This window comes from Dreissena polymorpha, chromosome 5, assembly GCF_020536995.1.
Source record: "Dreissena polymorpha isolate Duluth1 chromosome 5, UMN_Dpol_1.0, whole genome shotgun sequence".
In the NCBI taxonomy this organism is placed as follows: domain Eukaryota; kingdom Metazoa; phylum Mollusca; class Bivalvia; order Myida; family Dreissenidae; genus Dreissena; species Dreissena polymorpha.
This window is the reverse complement of record NC_068359.1, coordinates 20704532-20731585: the sequence shown is the minus strand read 5'-3', so window position 1 is coordinate 20731585 and position 27054 is coordinate 20704532. Positions and strand designations below refer to the sequence as shown.

General features: G+C 34.5%; 1 protein-coding gene across 11 annotated transcripts in view; it reads left to right on the top strand.

Moving 5' to 3' along the window:
• LOC127880865 (pleckstrin homology domain-containing family G member 5-like) overlaps positions 1–27054 on the top strand; it is a 228986-nt gene that overhangs the window by 157239 nt on the left and 44693 nt on the right. For all 11 annotated transcript variants that reach the window (XM_052428331.1, XM_052428327.1, XM_052428323.1 and 8 more), the window contains 2 exons: positions 10165–10274; positions 25353–25514. In XM_052428331.1, coding sequence (XP_052284291.1) covers positions 10165–10274; positions 25353–25514 — 272 coding nt within the window. The remainder of the gene's footprint in view (positions 1–10164; positions 10275–25352; positions 25515–27054) is intronic.

Sequence of the window (27054 nt, the reverse complement as noted above, 5' to 3'; positions counted from 1 at the left end):
GCTTTTTCTTCGATTTTTTTTTCAAAGAATACTATCAGAATAGCAAACAGTTTGGATCCTGATGAGATGTCACGTTCTGTGGCGTCTCATCTGGATCCAAACTGTTTGCAAAGGCCTTCAAAATTCGGTTCCAGCACTGAAAGAGTTAATAAAAAAATTGTTTCTATCCTTTTAAATGTCAGTGCAAGGATTTACCATTTCTGTACAAAAGATTCCTGAATCTTCATTTGTGCTTTTTTACATATTTAAGGACATTCAGTCATTTTTAGCTCCTCTATTTTTTGAAAAAAAATTATGAGCTATTGTCATCACCTTGGCGTCGGCATCGGCGTTCAAGCATACGGTTAAGTTTTGCGTTTAGGTCCACTTTTCTCAGAAAGTATCAATGCTATTGCATTTAAACTTGGTACACTTACTTACTATCATGAGAGGACTGGGCAGGCAAAGTTAGATAACTCTGGCGTGCAATTTGACAGAATTATGTGCCCTTTTTATACTTAGAAAATTGAAAATTTTGGTTAAGTTTTGCGTTTAGCTCCACTTTTCTCAGAAAGTATCAATGCTATTGCATTCAAACTTGGTACACTTACTTACTATCATGAGGGGACTGGGCAGGCAAAGTTAGATAACTCTGGCGTGCATTTTTACAGAATTATGTGCCCTTTTTATACTTAGAAAATTGAAATTTTTGGTTAAGTTTTGTGTTAGGTCCATTTTAATCCGTAAGTATCAAAGCTATTGCTTTCATACTTGCAACATTTACTAACTATCATAAGGGGACTGTGCAGGCAAAGTAATGTAACTCTGACTGGCATTTTGACAAAATTATGGGCCCTTTTTATACTTAGAAAATTGAAAATTTGGTTAAGTTTGTATTTAGGTCCACTTTATTCCTACAGTATCAAAGCTATTGCTTTCATACTTGCAACACTTATTAACTATCATAAGGGGACTGTGCAGGCAAAGTTATGTAACTCTGACTGGCATTTGGACGGAATAATGGGCCCTTTATACTTAGAAAATTGAAAATTTGGTTAAGTTTTGTGTTTTGGTCAACTTTACCCCTAAAGTATCATAGATATTGCTTTCATACTTGGAACACTCGCAAACTATCATAAGGGTACAGTAAAAGGACAAGTTGCATAACTCTGGTTGTCATTTTTACGGAATTATGGCCCTTTTTTGACTTAGTAACTTTGAATATATGGTTAAATTTTGTGTTTCGATCCACTTTACTTCTTAACTATCAAGGCTATTGCTTTCAAACTTCAAATACTTTCATGCTATCATGAGGTTACTGTACCTGGCAAGTTGAATTTTACCTTGACCTTTGAATGACCTTGACTCTCAAGGTCAAATTATTAAATTTTGCTAAAATTGCCATAATTTCTTTATTTATGATTAGATTTGATTGATACTTTGACAAAACTACTCTTACCTGACATACCATAATAGACTTCACCCAAACCATCCCCCGTGCCCTCCTCCCCCTCCCCCCCCCCCTCGAATCCCCCTCCTATTTTTTTTTTTTTTTTAAGATCATCTCACAAATGACCACCACACCCTCACACTATACCCCCACCCCAATTATTTTTTTTTTTGAAACGGTTAAAAAACACAAATATTTATTTTTATTATTTTATGTTTGAAATACCGTCATCCTTCGCACCCAAGAATTCCAACCCCCCCCTCCCCCCACCCGAATCCCCCCCCCCCTGATTTTTTTTTTGTTTTTGTTTTTTAAGATCATCTCACAAATGACCACCACACCCTCACACTATACCCCGCCCCCCAAATTTCATTTTTTTTTAAACGGTTAAAAAACACAAATATTTATTTTTATTATTTTATGTTTGAAATACCGTCCAACCATCGCACCCAAGAATCCCCCCCACCCCCATGTTTTTGTTTTGGGGTTTTTTTTTGCATTTTTTTTTCGCATTTTTGGAAAATAATGTAATTTATGTCCACACCCCCATACTATACACCCCTCTTCACTCCACCCCTCCCTCCTTTGTGATTGAAAATGAGAGTCCCTTCACCTTTAAAAAGAAAATAGATGAGCGGTCTGCACCCGCAAGGCGGTGCTCTTGTCTTAACATAATTATGATATTTCAATAAAACTATAAACATACGGTTCTTCAGAACAGAAGAAATTCAAATATGTTTATTTCAACTCTATGCAAAGAATTCACGCCCTGATATAAACATTAGACAATAAACTTTGAATCAAATGTTAAACAGATTAAGCAGTCAACAAACTTGAGTTCACATCGATGGCCATCTTATCTGAAGCCTTCAAACTTTTGATTTATCTCCAATTTTATTGGATAGTAAGTGTCAAATCATGCCTCTTGACAATACTCTGGGACTATAAATGTTTCGGTGCCACAAAATGTAAAAGGACCCTTATGGACATCTTGCTCATGCAAATACAAAAAGGACATTTGAAACTGTGCAAAAGTAAACATTTTGAAAAAAAAATCATCTTTGTCCATTGATAAGTCTGTCACATTGTTTTTATTCATTCAGAGCTATCTGGTGCAATGCAGCCACTTTTATATTTTAAGTTGAATATAGCATAATAGTAGCATTTGTGTCTATTTAATATTTTGCACTTAATGTAACATATAGGTGGCACACAATTTTTAAACATCACTGAAAAAGGGCACTTTGTTGATTGGATATGAATCAGTTATTTACTTCATAAAAGTGTGGATAGATTTAAAAGATTTATCATTTTATTTTATTTTTAAGTTATGAAATAAGTGGGTGTTACTGCCCACATCATATTTGGGATGATAATTTTTTATAATGCAATTTTGGGACAAAAAAAATATGTCCTGGTTCTGTGGTTTCGAGTTTGACACTTAGTGTAGGAAGAAAGAAAATTGATAATATTTCATGATTATATATCATATTTCTTGAATAATACATTGTCAGATTTTAGCAATGCGTACACGGTATAAGTTTGTAATTGTAAATTGATTTGCCAATTTTGCAGGAAGTCTTTATAAATGAAAATTTAATATATATTGAAAGTAAAAATATCAGCTGCTAGAATTAATGATACAACAAATATGACCATCAAAATGTGTTGGTGTTTTTTGTTTTTCAGAAAATGAATTCCTTGTTTATCTGAATTATATGTGAATATAACAAACGTGAGGAAAACATATGTGGACACAATTAAAATAGTGCTGTGGATTAATATTACTGTATTTAAATTGAAAAAGCAATAAAACAACAACAGTGTGGATTTTGAATTGAAAATGCTGGAAAGACAGTGTAACAGCTTTAATGTTAACCATATGGATACTATTAAAGGTATTAGAGAAAACTCAGGAGCTGTGACATTCTGCAGCAGACTGTGATTATGTTGAGTCCTTGTTTTAAGTGCAGATTTTTTAATTTTTTTTATTATCCGTTGCCCAAGGCGGAGGGATATAGAATTGGCCTTGTCTGTCTGTCTGTCTGTCTGTCACAAAATTTTGATATTGCCTGGGGGTATCATTTAAAAAAAGTTGCTTGTTATTTATTAATACTCATGTTGTACCAAAAAAAAAATGCTGTAAGTTTAAGCTTTCCGATAAAGAGTGGAGTGCTTTGTCAATGAGGTTGTGTTGAGTGACGTCTTCAAAGTATTTGCCAAGATTCCTTCGATCATGTAATTCAATTTGCTAATGAAGAAACAAGATTTAATAAAAATAATCTTAAGAGAATAAATGAAAACCTTATATTACTGTAGACTGTCAGTAATCTGCTACCTGTGATATAATAGCCATAAGTAAATGTTACTTTTTAACCCTTTGCATGCTGGGAAATTTGTCGTCTGCTAAAATGTTGTCTGCTAAATTTCTAAAATTAGCATTTTCTTGTTTTTTTTTCAAAGAATACTATCAGAATAGCAAACAGTTTGGATCCTGATGAGACGCCACGTTCTGTGGCGTCTCATCTGGATCCAAACTGTTTGCACAGGCCTTCAAAATTCGGTTCCCGCGCTGAAAGAGTTAATGCCAAGGTTACCACAATTAGTTGTCATCATAAGATTTAACCCATTACCACTTAGATACATAGTTTTTACACATTTGTTTTCCCTAAGAAAGTTAAATTCAATTAAAGACGTTTCTTAATTACAAGAAGCAAGTTTTAAAGGCTTCATTTTCAACACTTAGATACTGCTGAGCAGCAAACATCATAAAACCTGAACAGACTGCGAGTTACTCGCAGGCTGTTCTGGTTTTATTCTGGTTGCAAAAGCCATTTTCACTTCGCTTCTTACGGGGGAAAGGGTTTAATTGTTCAGTATGTTTCTCCAAGGGGTTTATACAGTATATGCTCAAACCAAACAATTCCTCTCCCCATTTTTGTGGGATATATAAAACAATACAATTATTTTGACCTTTTGCATGCCTCCTCTCCCTACCCCCACCCCTCAGGAAAATGTAAGGCCTCCAGGGGCAATAACCCTTTGCATGCTGGGAAATTTGTCGTCTGCTAAAATGTCGTCTGCTGAATATCTAAAATTAGCATTTTCTTCAAATTTTTTTCAAAGAATACTATCAGAATAGCAAACAGTTTGGATCCAGATGAGACGCCACGTTCTGTGGCGTCTCATCTGGATCCAAACTGTTTGCCAAAGGCCTTCAAAATTCGGTTCCCGCACTGAAAGAGATAATAAGAGAATATAATTATTGTAGTTGTCCAAATAAGATTTAATCTAGTGAGTTTCCAAGACTATATGTTATTATACTATGTACCAGGGGAGGGGTGTGTTCAGCAGTTTTACATATGTGTATCTAATTATATAGTCTTCAATTGCTTTTCTTTTTTATGCCCCCCTTCGAAGAAGAGGGGGTATATTGCTTTGCTGATGTCGGTCGGTCTGTCGGTCAGTCGGTCGGTCGGTCCACCAGGTGGTTTCCTGATGATTACTCAAGAACGCTTGGGCCTAGGATCATGAGACTTCATAGGAACATTGATCATGACTCGCAGATGACCCCTATTGATTTTGAGGTCACTAGTTTTAAGTTTAGGAAGAGGCATTTAACCCTTTGCATGCTGGGTAATTTGTCTTCTGCTAAAATGTCGTCTGCTGAATTTCTGAAATTAGCATTTTCTTCGATTTTTTTTCAAAGAATACTATCAGAATAGCAAACAGTTTGGATCCTGATGAGACGCCACGTTCTGTGGCGTCTCATCAGGATCCAAACTGTTTGCAAAGGCTTTTAAAATTCGGTTCCCGCACTGAAAGGGTTAAGATGTTCCTATCAGATCAAAATCACATTTACTTCAGTGCCCAACTTTCTACCAATTCCACATCATTTCAACCTATGCATAAAGTGTCATCCTAGATTAGCCTGTGCAGTCTGCACAGGCTAATCAGGGACGACACTTTCTGCCTTTTAAGTAGAATACAATAATGTAAAGTTAGAAAATGGAAACATTACTATCATATCAATTATGATTGCATTAGACTTACTTATTTGTAAATGTCCACCTCAGCTAAGAGGAATGTTTTTTTCACCTGGATGATGTATTTTTTTTACGTTGTTTTTTCTGTGGAACTATGCACATGCCTCGTTACATCTGCAGCTATTAATGAAGCGTTAGCATAGTTCCGAGACACTTCCGTGATACCTCTCGTGTTGATAGGTAGGTCTGAGACACTTTGGTGCTGTGTAACCTTGTATTGTTAACCCTTTCAGTGCGGGAACCGAATTTTGAAGGCCATTGCAAACAGTTTGGATCCAGATGAGACGCCACAGAACGTGGCGTCTCATCAGGATCCAAACTGTTTGCTATTCTGATAGTATTCTTTGAAAAAAAATCGAAGAAAATGCTAATTTTAGAAATTCTGCAGACGACATTTTAGCAGACGACAAATTTCCCAGCATGCAAAGGGTTAATAGCCTGGGGTCCGTCTTATCAAAGATCGTACGACAATGTTAACTTACGATTGAATTTTGTAATTTTAAAATATACGTGATTATGATTTGTATGTTTCAAATATAAAGGCTATTTTACAGCTTCTTTGAACATGAATGGAAATATTCAACAAAAGTAATTATAAATGTGACGGTAACGTATATATGGCGCTTCGAAAATTGCATCGTAAGGTGAGAATGTCGTACGATCTTTGATAAGACCCCTGCGAAATGTTGTTCTGCAGTTCACGAATAATTCGTGAACAGTTCATGAACTGTTCGTGAACTGAGTTCATGAACTGTTCATGAATTGTTCGTGAACAGAAAATGAGCCACATCTGTGAAAAGTTCTTGAAATTTTAGTTCATGAACTGTTCATGAACACTAATGGCATGAAGTGTTCATGAAATATTCTTGAAACCTAATGGCATGAAGTGTTCATGAACTATTCTTGAACCCTTATGGCATGAAGTGTTCATGAACTATTCTTGAACCCGTGTGGCATGAAGTGTTCATGAACTATTCTTGAACCATTATGGCATGAAATGTTCATGAACTATTCATGAACATCAATGGCATGAAGTGTTCTTGAACAGTTCATGAACAACACAATTCTTGAAAAATTCTTCAGGGTTTTGCTGTTCACGAACAGTTCATGAACATTTTCCTTCTATTTTTCAATGGCTCATTTTCTGTTCACGAACTGTAAGTGAATAGTTCATGAACCATAGTTCTTCAAGAGTTCATGAACTGAGGTGGCATGAAGTGTTCATGAACTATTCATGAACAAGAATTTGTCAATTTATGCAAAGGTTATCATAAGTGTTACTAAAGCTCAACAAACAGGTCAGGGTAAGAAGAAACAATTCTTGTATTAGCACTTAACATATTGATAGCAACATATAACAATAATTTAAATATGACACTAATAACTGAGATACAAGTGGTTTGATAATACCCTTTAAATTTCATAATACAACTTTGCACTATATGTTCATGAATAATTCATGTATTGAAAAGATTATGAATAGTCTCATTTTCAGTTCAAGAATCATTTACTAATCAATGGTTTCCCTGAAATGGTTACACTTACAGTGCCAAAGAACTTGAAATGGAACCAATGGCTGATCAGTTCAGCCGGTAATTTATTAAAGACTTACATTTTCAAATATAACATAAACCATGTGCCTTCCGTTTCAACTTCCTGTGCACACAATATTCTTTCTTTGTAAAAACAGCAATGCAATGTACATTGAGTTCTTGATATCATCTTAAACTGTTCTTGAAATAAGTTGTCCTTAAAACGTTCTTAAACTTGTCTTTTAAGTCTTCCAAGAACAATGACAGATCCTTTTAAGAACATATTGGATTCTTAAAAAGTCCACCATACGTTCAAAAACATTGTGTAGACCTGTTTAAGAACATCAGAAGGAAACATGTTGTTCAAAAAAGTTCTTAAAGTGTTCAAGAATAGTTTAAGAATAATTCAAGAACAGGTAAGGTCCTTAAAAAGTTATTGAAATGTTCCTGAAGGCAGTTCTTGAACAGTTCTTGTACAAATGTTCTTAAAATTCTCTAGAACAGGTCAAGAACTCTAACTTACAGTGGTGAAAGTACTATGCATATTCATGCTAACTTCACAGGTTTCACAAATCTACAAGATTTGTATGCTAGACATTTCAATATTACTTTCAAAAATATGTATGAAACATCTAGCACAAAGGAATTCATGAATTATTCATGATGGATCCTTTAAGTCTGTCTCAGAAAAGTCATTAGAAATACTTGTGCATGAAATGTTCATCACTAAGTATTTATGGTTAGATGAAGAACTGTTCATGAACTTTGAAATGTTCAACAATAATTCATAAACAGTTCATGAACATGTCTTAAGAACAGTTCATGTCCAAAAGTTCATGAACCAAGCTCAGGAACTTTTTCAGAACCGTTCATGAACAGTTCTTGATTGGCTTGAAGTGTTCATGAAATCATGAACAACATTTCGCCGGGGGACGGGCCCCTGGTGTCGGAATAAGTTTTCTATTGTTGCCCTTTCCTTGGACTGGTAATGATGACATTATTATATGGTTATTATAATAATTGCGAATAATACCATTCTGTGCATTTAGTTTGGACTGCACCTGCTGAGATGTTTCCGTTTTATGCTACCACGGCTGATTTAGTATTTTTTTTAAAAAGATGATGTTTATTTGGGAATTCAGTTTTTCTTTAATTATATGTGAATGTGTTTTGTGCAAATTTTGGGGACAAAAATGGGGAAATGCATTCAAATTATTTATAATTATTTGAATGGATTATTATCATGTAATTCTTTGTTATTATTTTTGCACTTTGTGCGCTTTTGTTGCTTTTTTTAATAAATTATAAAAGAGACATAAACGAAATAACAACACCTGAGACTGAAGCTTTTTTACTTTATTGTTAACAATATAATGTTTTTATACTAGAATATAATAATGTATATAAGACGTTCACAAGCAATGTTTTATTTTATTTGAAACCTAACTTTAAAATGGAAATATTGGATTTGAAACACTGAAACAATGAATAGAATATAAGGAGATTTTTGCATTTTTTAATATACAAAAGTCATTCAAAACAGTGAAAGGTAAAAATAATTGTTTTAAAGGGATGTGTGGAATATAATGGAAAATATAGTGTTAAGAGGTATTGGAAGTAAAAATCCTTAAAAATCACTGTTAGCCTTGTTCTGGGAAATCATGTGCGTAAAGTGACGTCCCATATTAGCCTGTGTTGTCCTAACAGGCTAATCTGGTTGAAAACACTTTCCGCCTGAAGAGAATTTTCATTGAGATTTAGAGACTTCCTTTATATAAAAAATACCATAAAAGTGGAAAGTTTCATCCTTATTAGCCTGTGTGGACTGCACAGGCTAACCTGGGGTGGCATTATACGCTAATGCATTAAAAACAGTGTTCCTTGAGTGTGGCTCACTGAGAGAAGGTAAAGTTAGCCTTAAGGCAACATCTGAACAGTGACTGTTACGAAAATAATAAAAATGGATGGTGGTTATTGCCCAATAGCAAAACAGTGCCACAAAGTGCGTAGCATTCTGAAGGTGAAGCTGGGCATCGATTATTACTCTAATCGAGCAGGGAAGTGTGGGAACACTGGCAGTTTTGTCTTTGGTAGGCGCGCATTGATCCAAACTCTTTTGTTTCACAGGGTTGGCCTCTAGCTCTGTCTCTCAGTCTGAGCCTCTCCATATGTTTGTCCATCAAGCCACAAAAAAAAAGAAATAACTCACAAATTTCATAAGATGTGAAGATGCAGCTTGGTATTAAATGATCGCAGTGATGACAGGATCATGCATGCCACCTTTTATTTAACCCTTTGCATGCTGGGAAATGTCATCTGCTAAATTTCTAAAATAAGCTTTTTCTTCGATTTTTTTCAAAGAAAACTATCAGAACAGAAAACAGTTTGGATCCAGATGAGACGCCACATTCTGTGGCGTCTCATCTGGATCCAAACTGTTTGCAAACGCCTTCAAAATTCAGTTCCAGCACTGAAAGATTTAACATATGCACCTTGCTATTTGAAAAGGGGGTTTAATGCATATGCATAAAGTTTCGTTCCAGATTAGCCTGTGTAGTCCGCACAGGCTAATCAAGGACAACACTTAACGCCTTAAAGACAGGGTTTTTGCTAAGAAGAGACTTTTTTAACAGAAATTACCATAAAAGCATTTTGTTTGTTTCGAGAAAATCTCTTCTTATAAGCAAAAATCCAGTTAAGGCGGAAAGTGTCGTCCCTGGGAGGACACTTTCCGCACATGCATTAAACCCACTTTTCACAGACAGTGGCTCAAATGATTTCCTTGAATCTCATTACACCTGGAAACAACAATATTAAGTTAATCCGACAATATGAAATAATCTTGAGAATTGGGGTCAATAAGATTTGATAAACAAAATAATTTTGTCAGGTAAACTCAACTTTTGTGATCACATCACAAATTGATTATATATCACTGGAAAGGGAGACTATGAACAATTTCATTAGCGCTTGTTCATATTGGTGCATATTGATATTTTCCCCTTATAATAATTGTGTAATCAAACATTTTTTGTTTTAAATGTATTCCAGCAAAGTGAGTGTCATCTAAAAATGTTCTAAAATATTTTTTCTCAATTTTTTCTTTTGCATTAATACGTTAATTAAATTAAATAATGTATGTAATTTCTCGTTTCAGAAAAAGACTGTGATCCCCCATTGCCGTCAGGTTCCCAATCGTTGAGTAAAGCTACTGGGTCAAAACTCACAGGCGGGGCCAAAAACCAGAGTAATAAGTCAAAATCAGGGGTGAGTAACTATTGATGGTTTTAATCTTACATCAGGTGGAACTTTTGTGTTTTTTAAGAGCCAAAACAGTAATTATATTTGGTTGATGGGTGTGTTGTTTTTAGCCCTTGGGGCATTAGTGGGAATTACTGTTGGGTAACTTGGGTATTTGCTTAATCTATTGTTTTTTGTTTTTGTTTTATTTTTTTTATAATAACTTTTTATTCCTGTTTTTTATCGATTTTGTTTTTAAAATCGTAAATAGTATATGTTTATCTTCTTAAATTCGTTTTGAACAAATAAAGTATTTATTTTCATTATACACTATTATATTTACAAATTCCCTAATTGCCCTAGCTATTTTGGCACTGTTTGTGTGGCTAACAAATAGCATTTCACACCTCAGCTGTTTTCTCATATGGGTCGTAGTTGGGCTCAGTGTGTCCATTATCTGTGCTTTATTACCTGCAATGCTTCCATCAGGGAATCGGAATCAGCTTTTGTCACCAGCTTTTATGCTCATGTTATAAGTACAATGATGTAATAGTTTCTAATAAATTCTATAATATTTAACCATGATATCAGTGGAGAGCTAAACCATAGTCCGGTCTAAACTTGAGCATTGTTAAGTAGAAACAACAGAAATGGTCCAATAGTTGTATTCCATTAATTGCACTTATTCATCATAAAAACCCCAGAAACTTTTGTGATTTGCTATATTGAGTCAAAAATCCAAGTAACATGCAGAACGTTTTCAGTGTGTATCCAATTGCTGATCCCCAACACACACAGACACTTGTTCACATATACACAAAAAATAAGAAAGAAAAGAAACAGAAAAGGGACAGACATTATCCTTGGGCCAAATCTGGATATTTGGTTCTATTTTCTTCTGGGCTCGGTCTAATGCTCTTATCTGATTGGTCATCAGGCCGGGGCGTTGAGGCATTTAATTATTTGGCTCTAGGTTACATTCCACCATAATAAACCTAGACAATATCTGCTATACTCTGCATTTATTACACTAGTGATGTTTAATCTTTATTATGCCTTCTATGTTTTAATTAAGTGTACATTTTTATTGTTGTCCAATAGGGAACATGCCAATAAGTTGCTGTTGTTTTTATCAGAAACTTTTCTTGACTTGACACTTGTTAAAATTCAATATAAAATAACATCAATTGTTTTTTGTTTCATTGATATACCAAAACCATAAGTGTTACACAGCTGGTTTAAATATTTAATTGTACATATATTGCACTACATTATTACCACTTTAAATACCTATCGTACATTGCACGTATTTTTGTGTTTGTATTGTACTGAATTTCTATGGAAAAAGATCATTTTTTTCTACCTTAGATAACTATATACGTTTTCTTATTTCATTACGTTCTTCCATTTGGAAAATGATTTCCCATGAGAACACATGTATTGTTGTCAGTCGACCTTCTCTTACAAATTAATAGAGAGATGACCTTATTATTTAGAAATCATTTCTTTGGTCTTGTAGGACACATCTTTTTTGTTGATGTGATTTAGTTATCATAGTTTTTATTCGCTCTTTTAATTAGTTTGCTGTTCTTACAAGTCTTTCACATCCACCAAGTTTCTTTTGATAATTTATTCTGTAATAATCATCCTTATAAATCACACTTTTAATATTCTCTCTATATTATATTTTCTCAGTTCAAATACACAAGCCTTTAACTTAGGTTGACATGTAGAATTAATATTATCTCTATTTTATATTTTCTCAGTTCCAATACACAAGCCTTACTTAGGTTGACATGTAGAATCTTTGATCATGGTCCTTATCTTCTAACTTACACTTAATTCAGCCACTTTTCAAACGTTTCCTGTTTGCAGCAATAAAAATGCTGGTAATAAATCTGTTTATTTAAGAGATAAAACTGTGGTTATTTCTGCTTGGTACAATTGAATGAGTAAGATCTGGTAAAGCAGGCTTTATGGAAGTACTTAAAGCCACATAAATACTCAAAATCAAGGAATAATTTATTTCATAAAATACAGTACAGCCAAAGCGGAACAAACGTATTTCGCTGAAGCCGCATCAGTATGCGGCGGCAAGTTGCATATGACGGGAAACTTCGCATCTGTCAGCCGAGGTATGCCGCGATCCGCGACATGATGCCGAGTCGATACGCATCATGAAATAAAAAATCTTTTTAAAATTATTAGTTACATGTATTTAACAAATTTTGAAAGAACAATTATAATAATAATTAAAATCATAATAAATTTATTGTGCGAGAATTGTATTAGCATATACATGTAAGCATAGTTAATGTGTCTGGCCAATTAAGTTTGTTTCCCGCCCGTAGTGTATGTATTTCACACATAAACAAGGTCACGTAATTATGTTTTCGCACATACAAGTGGTCAAGGCTCCAGCATATGGTGGATTTATAAATTAATTGCATGTTGATTTTGCTATTATATTTAAGCTGAGAAAATTAGCAGTTTGAAGCCACATCAATAATCAAGACGGTGACGACGTATTTGTTGTTTTGATAATTATCAGCTTATTATAACTATTGTTTGAATATGCGTATATAAACATGTTTTATTATGTTCATATTATACAGTTATAAATATCGCTACTAATTACTCGATAATCCCGTATATTCCAGTTTTAAAGCAAATGCTTGTAAATATTTACGATACACAAACATTCTCAATATTTCCTTAAGTATCAAATACATTTTGGCATTTGTTACTATTTATAGAGATGATGAAATAACTTCTAATTGGGGCGTTTTTTTTCCCACTGAACATGCGATTTAAGCCTGACGTGATGTTCATATATTTATACAACACAAAATACACCCAAACTTTCCAAACAACGTTCTACATGTCTGCATAATTTTCGCGCGCTTTTTATGAAAAAAAGGATATTTTAGCACTGTTTATTTGACGCTAATATTTGCCAAAGGTTAGCATTAAAATTCGGAAGTGTGTTTCAGATTACAAATTTAATAATGATAATCGAACGAAACATTAACAGTTGCACGTAATTAATTCTACGCTACACATACATGTATGTACATGTAGGTGGATATCTTTTCACTCGATCCGCCGCGTACATATGCGGCGGATTTACTCCGCGAAAGTACGCGAGGTAAATACAGACTTGGCGTCGTTACGCGGATCGATGCCGAGTGAAACGGCGATACGCTGCGTGAACACACGATTCGGCCGCCGCGTACTAATAATCTGGTCGTGGCGTAGCCGTGGATTACACTGTAACTCCAATATAGCGCGGTCAATGGGGTCCAAGCCATGAAACAGCGTTATAACGGATCCGTGTTATAGGTTTTGAGCTCATTTACTGCAGGGCGCTATAAAAAAAACAGGTATAGAATAGCCTATAATATAGGTCATGTATATTGCCATGCTGTGTTGACGCAAATACATGCATATAAACCGAATCATATCGATAACAGTATACATACCGCTTTTCTTATGTGCACATTTATCTGATAATCCAATAAAATTGCAACATCACTTAAAAAATAATAATCTTGAACATTAATGACGAAGAAATTCGTAAACACAACCGTACGCATATATGCCATTTTGAGAAGTGTTAAGAGTACAGTGCATTATGGGGCAGAGCTTTCATTGGACGAGCGACTTTAAATTTAGATTGAATGCAATACGACTCATGTACAAAAAATTGTTTTATTGCGTCACACGCATGCAAAAAACGTGTTTCCCGGGGAATTTCTGATACTGCGCGAAAATGAAAGTTAAACTCTGTTAACAATTTCCGGTACACTGCGCTGGCATGTAAATAAATCGTCTGCATTATTTAATTTCTTATACACGAACTGAAAGATTAAATGACATAATACTAGAATGATAATGAAATGACAGAAAAAGTTGTTTTATACAGTAGGCAGTATATTTCACAGCCACTCATTTAATATAGTCAAACTGCAACCATATCAAAGTAAGAATGTTCAATCGTTTTGAATTACTTTAATTGTATAACTATCCCGCTTGCACTAAACTTATTGAAATTATCGCACTGAACCACTCTGATGAGGAATACATGTAATAAACACTGACACGCGAGATTTTCACACCTTTATTGACATTACACAACAGATTAATACCAATTAGCTGTCCGTGTTGTTTAACCTCGAGGCGATTATAATCGGTTCAACGGACGGTTGAATAAAGCAATCAACATGTGATTGCCGCCATCTTTGAATTGTCTGAAAATACATGAAGTTGCATAATACGGATTTGAATCAGAAATCAAATGGAAGGTTGGAGAAAAAATGGGATCCAAGCACCCTCTGCGTTATATTGGATTCAGCGTTATAACGGAGCGCGTTATATTGGAGTTACAGTGTATGTTTGTGCCGCGTTGGCTGTACTGTATTTTGTGAAATAAAATTAACCCATAAAAAATCAGTGTTCCTTAAAACAATCGCCAAAATTGTAACGCTATATATTTCAATATATTCCATTTGAATTTCCGGCGACGATATATCGGAACATATACCAGCTATCGAGGGAACTTTATTCCCATAGAATATAATGTCACAAAAAAAACACTAGCATTTTGTATCTCGTTAAATCCATGTTACCAATTACCACAGCGAGCGTTGACTTTTTGGCTATGGCTTTAAGGAACACTGATTTTTCAAGAGTTTACTTTATGTTAAGATATATTTTACAAAATATTCCTTGATTTTGAGTGTTTATGGGGCTTTAAAGTGTTATCCCATATTTTCCTGTATCCCATATTTTCCTGTATTTTTTTAATTCATATTTTCCTTTATTTTTTATGCACCTTGGTCATAACTTTTGCAATATTGAAGATAGCAACTTGATATTTGGCATGCATGTGTATCTCATGAAGCTGCACATTTTGAGTGGTGAAAGGTCAAGGTCATACTTCAAGGTCAAATATATGGCTTCAAAGTGGCGCAGTAGGGGGCATTGTGTTTCACAAACACAGCTCTTGTTGGTTTTTGGTTAAAAGGAGACTCTTTAATACAAAAATCCAATCTATGCGGAAAGTGACTAGGCGATAGTGGCTCAAATCTGCTTTTTTGTGTTTTTGAAATCTTAGAGAGAATGGGTAAAAAAGCCTGCTGTCTATTTTTGTTTTGAACCTCAAATTTAACTTTAGTGTTGTTTGTAATTTTTATGTCAATGATGCATTAAAACAATTGATTTAATTAAAAGGAAAATAATGTTCATACTATCCTAATCTCACAGACTTAACAATGTGCACCTCTCTAACATCACTGTTAACACTTGGTGTGAATAACATGGACAATGAGAGGATGTTGGATGGGATACAGTACTAAACGGACTGGACTGTATCAGGGGTGGGGATGTCATTGAAATACAGAAGTTTGAAACGGAGACAACTATTTAGTCGCGCTATTTAAACCAGTGTCATTGGTATTGCTCAGTAAATTGTATTCAGAAGAGCAAGTAATCTAAGGTTTTTATAATAATTTTTAAGTCATTTTATTTTCATTTTATTCGTTATCAATTCATCAAATGAAACTTTTTGTCTCAAACAGATTTTGTCTCAACTGACAGGGATAGAAATTGTTTTTAAAAATTTATGTTGACATTTAAGAGCCAATTGAAAGTAGAATAACAATAACTGGGTAAATTCACATAAATTCTCCTAATATTTCTTTGAAAAGGGAAACATCTAGCATCCATTTTCCATTTTTGCATCTAACAAGAAAGGTCTTTAATTGTCCCCTACCAGTTTCACCGGAGGGGACTTATTGTTTGTCTGTCAGTCTGTCTGTCCGTCACACTTTTCTGGATCCTGCGATAACTTGAAAAGTTCTTAATATTTTTTTTCATGAAACTTGCAACATGGATAGATGGCAATATGGACATTATGCACGTCATTTCATTTATGGCAACCAAAAAACAAATAATCTGAAAATGGTGGAATTTCTGACAATAGTGGAGCCGGTAGGGGACCATATTGCTTGACAATAGCCTTGTTTAATTTGATTTTCTGAGGAACTACAAATGTAATAAAATAAGTATCTGAGAGGTAAAGGGTTCACTTGTTTGCCCTGTTTGATGCTTATACCGGTTGCGTTGCCCAGATCTCCAGACGTGAGTCAATGATTGGGAGAGCCCAATCAATGCTTGAAGCGCCGATATCTAAGCACCGTCGCAGCTCCCTCCAACTTCCATTCCAAGCTTTATTCCCCACGCCAAAAGGTGGCGATTATTTGCGGGGTTCTAACGAAGAGGCCATCGTAAGTGGTGCTACCTGTGTATTGCCAATGTAAAATATGTTTTTGTTTGCCATTGTTTATACTTTTCTCTATTTCCCAAATAAAATCATCCACACTCAAAAGGTTTGTGTGCTGTTGTGTTTGTACAATTAAAAAAAAATGTCGGGGGGTTCTTTTTTCTATCTTTTTTCTATCAATGTCCTTAAGATAATTTAATTTATTTTATCAACTGTATTGGCAAGTCATCCACCTATATCTACTGACATTTCATCTTAAATTAATGGACAGAAATAATATTCAATTTTGGCCTTCTGATATAACAAAGCACACTTAAACTTTAAGAAATTTAAAAAAGGAAAGAAAAGTAAAATTTACCTACCAATTACAAACTACTCTCTGTAGACAATGACAAACAAACATTTTTTTATGTTGTCCATTAGGCCTGCTAAATGTCACAGAATTCCCAGCTTAACTCCACCCGTGTATGAAATCCGGCACCATATGTTATCCATGCAATCGCAGTAGAATCATTAGACTCTGTGTTACCTCCCTTGTCACGTTTGAGTCTTGCTCTAGGAAAACCAGGCTTAATGCATATTTGTAAAATGTATTCCCAGATAAGCCTGTGCAGTCAGCACATGCTATCCAGGAAAAATTTTTCGCCTTACACTGGATTTTCGCTAATATAAAACTTTGTTTACACAAAACAAATAAGTAAATTGTTGTCCCTGATTAGCCTGTGAAGATGACGTAGGCTAGCTTATATGGGATGACACGTGATGCACATGCATTAAGCCTCATTTTCCCAGAGAGCAGCTCATATGTATTTGGTAGAGTAGTCTTTTCTATTCGTTACTTATCTTGTATAGTGAGTATTTGTTAGGGTATTATTATCCTTTCAGTTACAACCCATGTATCTTATGAACTTGTTCAAGTATTATAGTTTGTTTTCCCATGTATTGCATTTACCCTCTTTCAGATTTAATTATACAGCTTATTTAACACAAAAAAGTACTGAACAAATAAATTATATTTGATGAAAATTTATTTATTTATTAATAAACATAATTTCACAAGCCATTAGTACTAATAGTAAATGCTACTTATTTTTGTTTATTATTAAGTGTTAATTGGGGTATGTCAAACTGTAGTAAAAACGGAAGTTATTATTAGGTCCAGTACCTACTTTCAATAATAATTTTACGTTTTTGCATTTGTGCATATTTTTTCTCCCAAATGGAGGCATATAGTTTTCGCATCATCTGTCCTTTTGTCTCCTTCCTTCTGTCAGTCATTCAGTCCCTCTTCTTGTACGAAGCATAACACAGGAAGCATGTAAGAGATTTAAATGAAACCTCTTATAATGCAAAGGATATTCAGGGGAAGTGAAGAGTACAAGAATCATAACTTGCTTTTCAGTATGTTTAGCTCACCTGTCACAAAGTGACATGGTGAGCTTATGTGACCGTGTGATATCCGGCGTGTGTGCGTGCGTCCGTCAACAATTTGTTTGTGTAGACAGTAGAGGTCACAGTTTTCATCCAATCTTTACGAAATTCGGTCAGAATGTTCATCTTGATGAAATCTGGGTTGTGATTGTACTTTGGTCATCTGTTTTCAAAAACTAGGTCACAAGGTCAAAAACTAGGTCAAATAATAGAAAAACCTTGTGTAGACAGTAGAGGTCACAGTTTTCATCTAATCTTTATGAAATTTGGTCAGAATGTTTATCTTGATGAAATCTGGGTTGGGATTGTATTTGGGTCATCTGGGTTGGGATTGTATTTGGGTCATCTGGGGTCAAAAACTAGGTCTCTAGGTGAAAAAAACTAGGTCAAATAATAGAAAAACCTTGTGTAGACAGAAGAGGTCCCAGTTTTCATCCAATCTTTATGAAATTTGGTCAGAATGTTTACCTTGGTTAAATCTGGGTTGGGATTGTATTTGGGTCATCTGGGGTCAAAAACTAGGTCACTAGGTCAAAAACTAGGTCAAATAAAAAAAACTTGTGTAGACAATAGAGGTCCCAGTTTTCATCCAATATTTATGAAATTTGGTCAGAATGTTTATCTTGATGAAATCTGGGTTGGGATTGTATTTGGGTCATCTGAGGTCAAAAACTAGGTCAAATAATAGAAAAACCATCAACAATTTGTTTGTGTAGACAGTCAAGGTCACAGCTTTCATCCAATCTTTATGAAATTTGGTCAGAATGTTTCTCTTGATGAAATCTGGGTTGGGATTGTATTTGGGTGATCTGGGGTCAAAGACTAGGTCACTAGGTCAAATAATAGAAAAACCTTGTCACAGCTTTCATCCAATCCTTATGAAATTTGGTCAGAATGCTTAACTTGATGAAATCTGGGTTGGGATTGTATTTGGGTCATCTGGGGTCAAAAACTAGGTCACTAGGTAATATAAAAAAAACTTGTGTAGACAATAGAGGTCACAGTTTTCATCCAATCTTCATAAAATGTAATCAGAATGTTTATCTTGATGAAATTTGGGTTGAGATTGTATTTGGGTCACCTGGGGTCAAAAACTAGGTCACTAGGTCAAATAATAGAAAAACCTTGTGTAGACAATAGAGGTCACAGTTTTCATCTAATCTTTATGAAATTTGGTCAAAATGTTTATCTTGATAAAATCTGGGTTGGGATTGTATTCGGTTAGTCAGGTGATCGATTCAGGGCCATCATGGCCCTCTTGTTGGAGTATTTGCACTTGGATTATTTTTCTATAGTCTATTTCTTGTGTTGTGTGTTACTTTTGTATAAATGAAGGGATTCTATTAAAGTTCATGCATTAGAGAGAAGTGCAGAGTATTCAATAGTAAAATTAAACTTGTCCGTTTTCACAAACATCAAAGTCATCATTACACTTTTTTGTCAAAACAATACTTTGGAGGCATTGTGCACTTTTAGTGACAGCCCCATTTAATGACGCTTGTTTCACTGTTTTACTCCAGAATGTTTCTACTGAACAAAGGTCAAAAGTTCAAACGTATGTTCTTTTCCTCTGAGAAAACAAAATCTACAGGAACAGCAAACAGTGTGAAAATTCTTACACCAAATGAGATTCAACATGGCAAAAAAGTCATATGTTTTACAGATGTTTCTCCATTTGACTTGCAGATTACTTTGACAGATGAAGGAATGTTCAGTATATAATGCTAAATGTTATCACAAAAACTGCTTTATCAGCAGGAATGTTATAACTGTCCATCACTTTATTAGCTGGGTTTAGAGATGCTGAATCTGTCAAATAAAAGTCTCGCCTTTATTGCCTCTTTATAAGACTTGTCAAAACATCTCTTACTTAAACCCATTTATGCCTAGTGCACTCTCCCATTCTTCTAAATTGGATCAATTTATTTCCAAAATTAGGAATGTCTAGTATATTTATTTCTATATTTAGAATATTTCTTACAGAAATTCCTTTAAGCAAACAGCGCAGACTCAGGTGAGAAGCCGCATCATGTGGCGTCTCATCTGGGTCTATGCTGTTTGCCAAGGCCTTTTTTCTGGACGCTAGGCATAAATGGGTTAAAGCTGGTAATCTAATTTATTGCTTTGAATGCCCGAGTCTTTGGAGATTTTTCTGTGCAGGAATAGCATTACTAAATGCAAACGTCAACATAAAAATTTCCAGTGATAATTATCAAGTGGGTGATGGCCAGCAAAAAGTTTCTGTTAAAAAAATTAATAAATTCAATATTGTTGGTAGTGTTTTTTTCAATTTACTGGGAATGTGAAACTGTGAAATATTTTTGTTTATAAAGATTTCAATGAATTTCTGAAATTCAGAATCTTTTTAGAAAAGTATGGCGTTCATTTTCTCTACTAAAGAAATTTTGTGCTAGACTTGGGAGCGTTGAATTGAGATTATTATTTTAATTGCAGAGGAAAACAATTATTTCGGTACAAATACAAAAAATAAATATATTTTTTATAAAGAGCATGATACTCATAATAACAAATAATAATTGTTTGTAATAAACAGAGGAAATAATGTAGTGCATTAGCCTCCCTCCGCTAAGAAAAAAATAGTAATAAAAAAAATATTTAATGAAAAAAAATATCAAAATGTAGTCCTATTAATTATTTTGCAAGATTGGCATTAATGAAGGTGGAAGTTTTCCCTACTTGCAATACTGGGAATTAAATTTTACATAAAAAATAAATCAGCAACATTGGTGAAAGTGTCTCGTATGCACTTGGCAAAAAAAATGCTTACTGAACAAGGAAATTGTATGAACTGTCTTCATATTTCCAGTCCCTATCACAACAATAAAGGGGTCGCTATTGGAAAAGTTTTCAAGGCATGCAAGATTTTTAGTTCAACCATGAGTAACTTCTGTTGCATATTGAGGTTTGCATGGCAGGACACTTGTGTCAGATGTATGATAAAGGGAGCTTACTCATCTGTCTTGCTTATTGCTAGTTGCCTCCCCTGAACTGTTGCATGAATGTACAGTTATTAAAGTTGGATAACTCATTTAAAGTAACATAAATACTTAAAGTCTACAAATATTTTGCAAAATATTTCGTAAAATAATGGTTACCCATACAAAATAAGTGTTCCTTATAGCAATAGCCAACATTTCAATGCAAGATGTGGTATTGTAACATAGATTTAACGAGATACAAAATGCTCGTTGTTATTTTTTTTGTTGCACAATATATTCAATTTTAATTAACAGCATACGACACACAAATACAAACTTTGTACTTGCACATGTGCTGAATATATTGTCCCTCAAAAATAAAAAAGAGCATTTTGTACCTAAGTGTTAAATCAATGTAAACAGACCACATCTAGCGGTGAAATTTTGGCTATTGCTACAAGGAACATTGATTTTGTATGTGATAACTTAATTTTGTGAAATATTGGACAAAATATTAGTTGATTTGAGGGTTTATGGGCTTTTACTAGTAGTCATAGTATTGAAAGTTTTTTTTTTAAAATCTATATTTATATTTTAACCATTTTTATGCCCCCCTTCGAAGAAGAGAGGGTATATTGTTTTGCACATGTTGGTCCGTCCGTCCATCCGCCAGATGGTTTCCGGATGATAACTCAAGAACGTTTATGCCTAGGATCATGGAACTTCATAGGTACATTGATCATGACTCCCAGATGACCCCTAAATATTTTCAGGTCACTAGGTCAAAGGTCAAGGTCATGGTGACCCGAAATAGTAAAATGGTTTCCGGATGATAACTCAAGAACGCTTATGCCTAGGATCATGAAACTTCTTAGGTACATTGATCATTACTTGCAGATGACCCCTATTGATTTTCAGGTCACTAGGTCAAAGGTCAAGGTCATGGTGACCCGAAATAGTAAAATGGTTTCCCGATGATAACTCAAGAACTTTTATGCCTAGGATCATGAAACTTAATAGGTACATTGATCATGACTCGAAGATGACCCCTATTGATTTTCAGGTCACTAGGTCAAAGGTCAAGGTCACAGTGACCCGAAATAGTAAAATGGTTTCCGGGTGATAACTCAAGAACGCTTATGCCTAGGATCATGAAACTTCATAGGTACATTGATCATTACTTGCAGATGACCCCTATATATTTTCAGGTCACTAGGTCAAAGGTCAAGGTCACGGTGACCCGAAATAGTAAAATGGTTTCCGGATGATGACTCAAGAACGCTTATGCCTAGGATCATGAAACTTCATAGGTACATTGATCATGATTTGCAGATGACCCCTATTGATAACATGGTCACTAGGTCAAAGGTCAAGGTCACAGTGACCTGAAATAGTAAAATGGTTTCCGGATGATAACTCAAGAACGCTTTTGCCTAGGATCATGAAACTTCATAGGTACATTGATCATTACTTGCAGATGACCCCTATTGATTTTCAGGTCACTAGGTCAAAGGTCAAGGTCATGGTGACCAGAAATAGTAAAATGATTTCTGGATGATAACTCAAGAACGCTTATGCCTAGGATCATGAAACTTTATAGGTACATTGATCATGACTCGCAGATGTCCCCTATTGATTTTTCAGGTTTATAGGTTAAAGGTCAAAGTAACGGTGACCCGAAATAGTATAACGGTTTCTGGATGAAAACTCAAGAACGCTTATGCCTAGGATTTATGAAACTTCATAGGTACATTGATCATGACTCGCAGATGACCCCTATTAATTTTCAGGTCACTAGGTCAAAGGTCAAGGTAACGGTGACTCTACCAAGAAAAAATGGTTTCCGGATGATAACTCAAGAACTCTTATGCCTAGGATCATGAAACTTCATATGTACATTGATCATGACTCGTAGATGACCCCTATGGACTTTCAGGTCACTAGGTCAAAGGTCAAGGTCATGGTGACTTAACACAGTAAAATGGTTTCCGGATGATAACTCAAGAAAGCTTACGCCTAGGATCATGAAACTTCGTAGGTACATTGATCATGACTCGCAAATGACCCATATTGATTTTCAGGTCACTAGGTCAAAGGTCAAGGTCACAGTGCCAAAAAATGTATTCACACAATGGCTGCCACTACAACTGACAGCCCATATGGGGGGCATGCATGTTTTACAAACAGCCCTTGTTTAAGAAGGATATTGTAGAAAAGTAACTTCTAAATAAAGAAACATTTATTTAAAAAAAAAAAAAAAAAATTGACATCTCTCTTTTCTTTGAAAGAAAATTAAATACACTGTAACTCCAATATAGCGCTGTCAATGGGGTCCAAGCCATGAAACAGCGTTATAACGGATCCGCGTTATAGGTTTTGAGCTCATTTACTGCAGGGCGCTATAAAAAACAGGTATAGAATAGCCTATAATATAGGTCATGTATATTGCCATGCTGTGTTGACGCAAATACATGCATATAAACCGAATCATATCGATAACAGTATACATACCGCTTTTCTTATGTGCACATTTATCCGATAATCCAATAAAATTGCAACATCACTAAAAAATAATAATCTTGAACATTAATGACTATATAATTATGTTTAAGAAATTCGTAAACACAACCGTACGCATATATGCCATTTTCAGAAGTGTTAAGAGTACAGTGCATTATGGGGCAGAGCTTTCATTGGACAAGCGACTTTAAATTTAGATTGAATGCAATAGGACTCGTGTACAAAAAATGTTTTATTGCGTCATAGGCATGGAAAAAACGTGTTTCCCGGGGACTTTCTGATACCGCGCGAAAATGAAAGTAAAACTCTGTAAACAATTTCCGGTACACTGCGTTCGCATGTAAATAAATTGTCTGCATTATTTAATTTCTTATACACGAACTGAAAGATTAAATGACATAATATTAGAATGATAATGAAATGACAGAAATAGTTGTTTTATACAGTAGGCAGTATATTTCACAGCCGCTCATTTAATATAGTCAAACTACAACCATATCAAAGTAAGAATGTTTCAATCGTTTTGAATTACTTTAATTTTATAACTATCCCGCTTGCACTTAACTTATGGAAATTATCGCACTGAACCGCTCTGATGAGGAATACATGTAATAAACACTGACACGAGAGTTTTTCACACCTTTATTGACAATACACAACAGATTAACACCAATTAGCTGTCGGTGTTGTTAAACCCCGAGGCGATTATAATCGGTTCAACGGAAGGTTGAGTAAAGCAATCAACATGTGATTGCCGCCATCTTTGAATTGTCTGAAAATACATGAAGTTGCATATTACGGATTTGAATCAGAAATCAAATGGAAGGTTGGAGAAAAATGGGATCCAAGCACCCTCCGCGTTATATTGGATTCAGCGTTATAACGGAGCGCGTTATATTGGAGTTACAGTGTACTGCTAAATTAAATGGTATTTTACTAGTAATTCATTCATGTTAAGTTGATAAAATGGCAGGGAGAGAACTCTTGTTTCCTAAAAATCAGATTAAGGATGAGTTGTCGTTCTTGTGACACCAAAAAATGTCTCGCAATTTACAAGGTGTAACAGGCTTATCAAGAAAGGAGTGGTAAATTCTAAACAAGGAAGTTCTATATTTATTGAAAATGTAAATAATTGCACGTGGTTTTGTGATCAGCAAACATGAAAGAGGTAAAGATATTGCTACGTGGAACTATAAGATATTTATTTTTGAAATGGTCAATTATAAATCAGGCACATACGGGCTATAGTTTGAATATATACTGCAGTCTATAAAATGCTTTAAATTGTGCATGTAAGCTATTTAAAGTGGATGTTAATATTTTGGTTGAACCATTTTGCACCGGTGTTTGGTTATCTGTGTCTGTCATACATAATTGTCTTACATAGTCAATATTATTTCACATTGAAATATTGTTTATTAGTCAATTTTGAATAGCTAGTACCTGAAAAATTGTTAAACTGAAAATGTTCTTTCAAAAAACAATATGCCTGTTCTAAATGGCAAGAAGCTTGAACTCAACCCATTTATGCCTAGCGTCTAAAAATAAGGCATTGATTATATACTAGACATCCCTAATTTTGGAAATAAATTGATCCAATTTAGAAGGATGGGAGAGTCCACTAGGCATAAATGGGTTAAACAGATTTTGTGGCAGGGGCAATTGATGTAAGAACGTTTTATAATTCTAAAATAAAGACATTATATAAACTATTCATATGGTCTCAATAATTTTCTAATTTCAGGCCTAAAATCAAATTGACTGTAGAGATGTACAAGAAATTAAAAAGCAAAACAGAAGTGAATTAAAAAAACAATACAATAATATTTGTATAATCTTTAATAATACTTTTTAATGAAAAAATACACGAAACAATCATAATATGTTGCACAACAAAAATTATGCTACACGTTTTTTGTACACCTTTTTCAGGGAAGTTTACGTAGCCGTCGCGGCAATCTTTCAATTGATGACTCAACGTTTCCGATGGAGCTTCGAAGGTCAGTGAGTCCACAGGGAACTCTTCGAGAGATCGACTCAAGGAAACAGAAACAGCCAAGCAAACTTACCACCCTCTTCAGTCCGATGAACAAGGTATGTGTTGTGTCCATGTATAGTCAGGGATTTTTAAGCCCCCAAAGGAGGGCATATAGTGATCCGACCGTCCGTCTGTCTGTCCTTCCGTCACACTTTGCGTTTAGGTTTCGCGTATAGGTTTCGAAAAATGCTCATAACTTCTATGTCCCCTCATATAACAACTATTGTCTTGATATTTGGCATGCATGTGTATCTCATGGAGCTGCACATTTTGAGTGGTGAAAGGTCAAAATCATCCTTCAAGGTCAAAGGTAAAAAAAACAGGGGGCATTATGTTTCTGACAAACACATCTCTTGTTGTTTTTTTTGCGTTTTTGTGAAGTGACCTTTGACCCCTAAATTTTTTAAAAATATGACTCAAATTTGTGAACAATTGATTTGCGAAGTTTCAAGTTTTAAAAGATGTTTCTGTATTTATGATTTTTGCACTCAAATCCTGGCCTGTAATAATAATGCCATTTGTCTGGGCCAACAATGTGTGAAAATGACTATCAATTATTAACACTTAACTGGCCATTGAAGTGCAAAATTCTTCAAAGCATACGGATAAAACCATAAAAAAATTGAAAGTGGACCAATAAAACATGAAGTATTGTAAATCTTCATTTGTGTATATTTTCATGGGTCTTAACTTTTAGAGGTCAGGCAGAAGCTATTAAGCATTTTTGGTTTTATTTTGATAAGTTTTACAATTGACAGACATTTGTTGATTGTGTGTTATAAAGGGATATAATTGGGTTTGAAAATTTGTTTTTCACAGCAAGTTGAGCATTACAAATGTGCACAATAGCGCTGCAGAATTTGTTTTGATATCCGTTTATCGTGCAAATTTAAGATATGTTAAATTATTTGTAAAGAATGTATGGTTAAAGTTAAATACCATTGTAAATAAACTAAAAATATTAAAACTGCAGTTCAAATCATGCTATTTCATTTGGCGTATTGGTTCATTGATAGTTTATTTTAACTGAAAGTATGATATTAAAAGATGTTAAAGAAAAACACACTTAACTCTATGCATCATCACATTTCCCCCAACGTGGCTCCTATATAATATATATTATACATTTATTGGAGTAGAATTGGATATTCTACTATTGCCACTGATAATTATTATTAATGAAGGTGATTGATTTTCTTGGAACTTACTTTTTAAACACATTCTAATGGAGTCTTTTAATCACTGTGACCCACTTATTTTGTTATTTAATCTTTCTAAACACAATAAATGCAAAGTAACACTGACACTTTTAATATTCCATTAAGCTATTTTTGTCCGTACATTGTCATTTATGCATGACCATGTCCATATTGTTATTGGAAAACAATGCAATCAAGTAATTGAAACTTCTCATGGTATTCTCTTATGTCATCTGCATTGATTGTGCTAGTACTTTGGCCAAATGTAGAGACATTTGTACCAGACAATTGATAACCATAACAGGCTCCCCCCCCCCACCTTTTATCCTACGAGATTTTCTTAATCATTCTGGGGTCAAAGGGTAAGCAGACTTTCAGCTTGGTAAAAATAAAATGT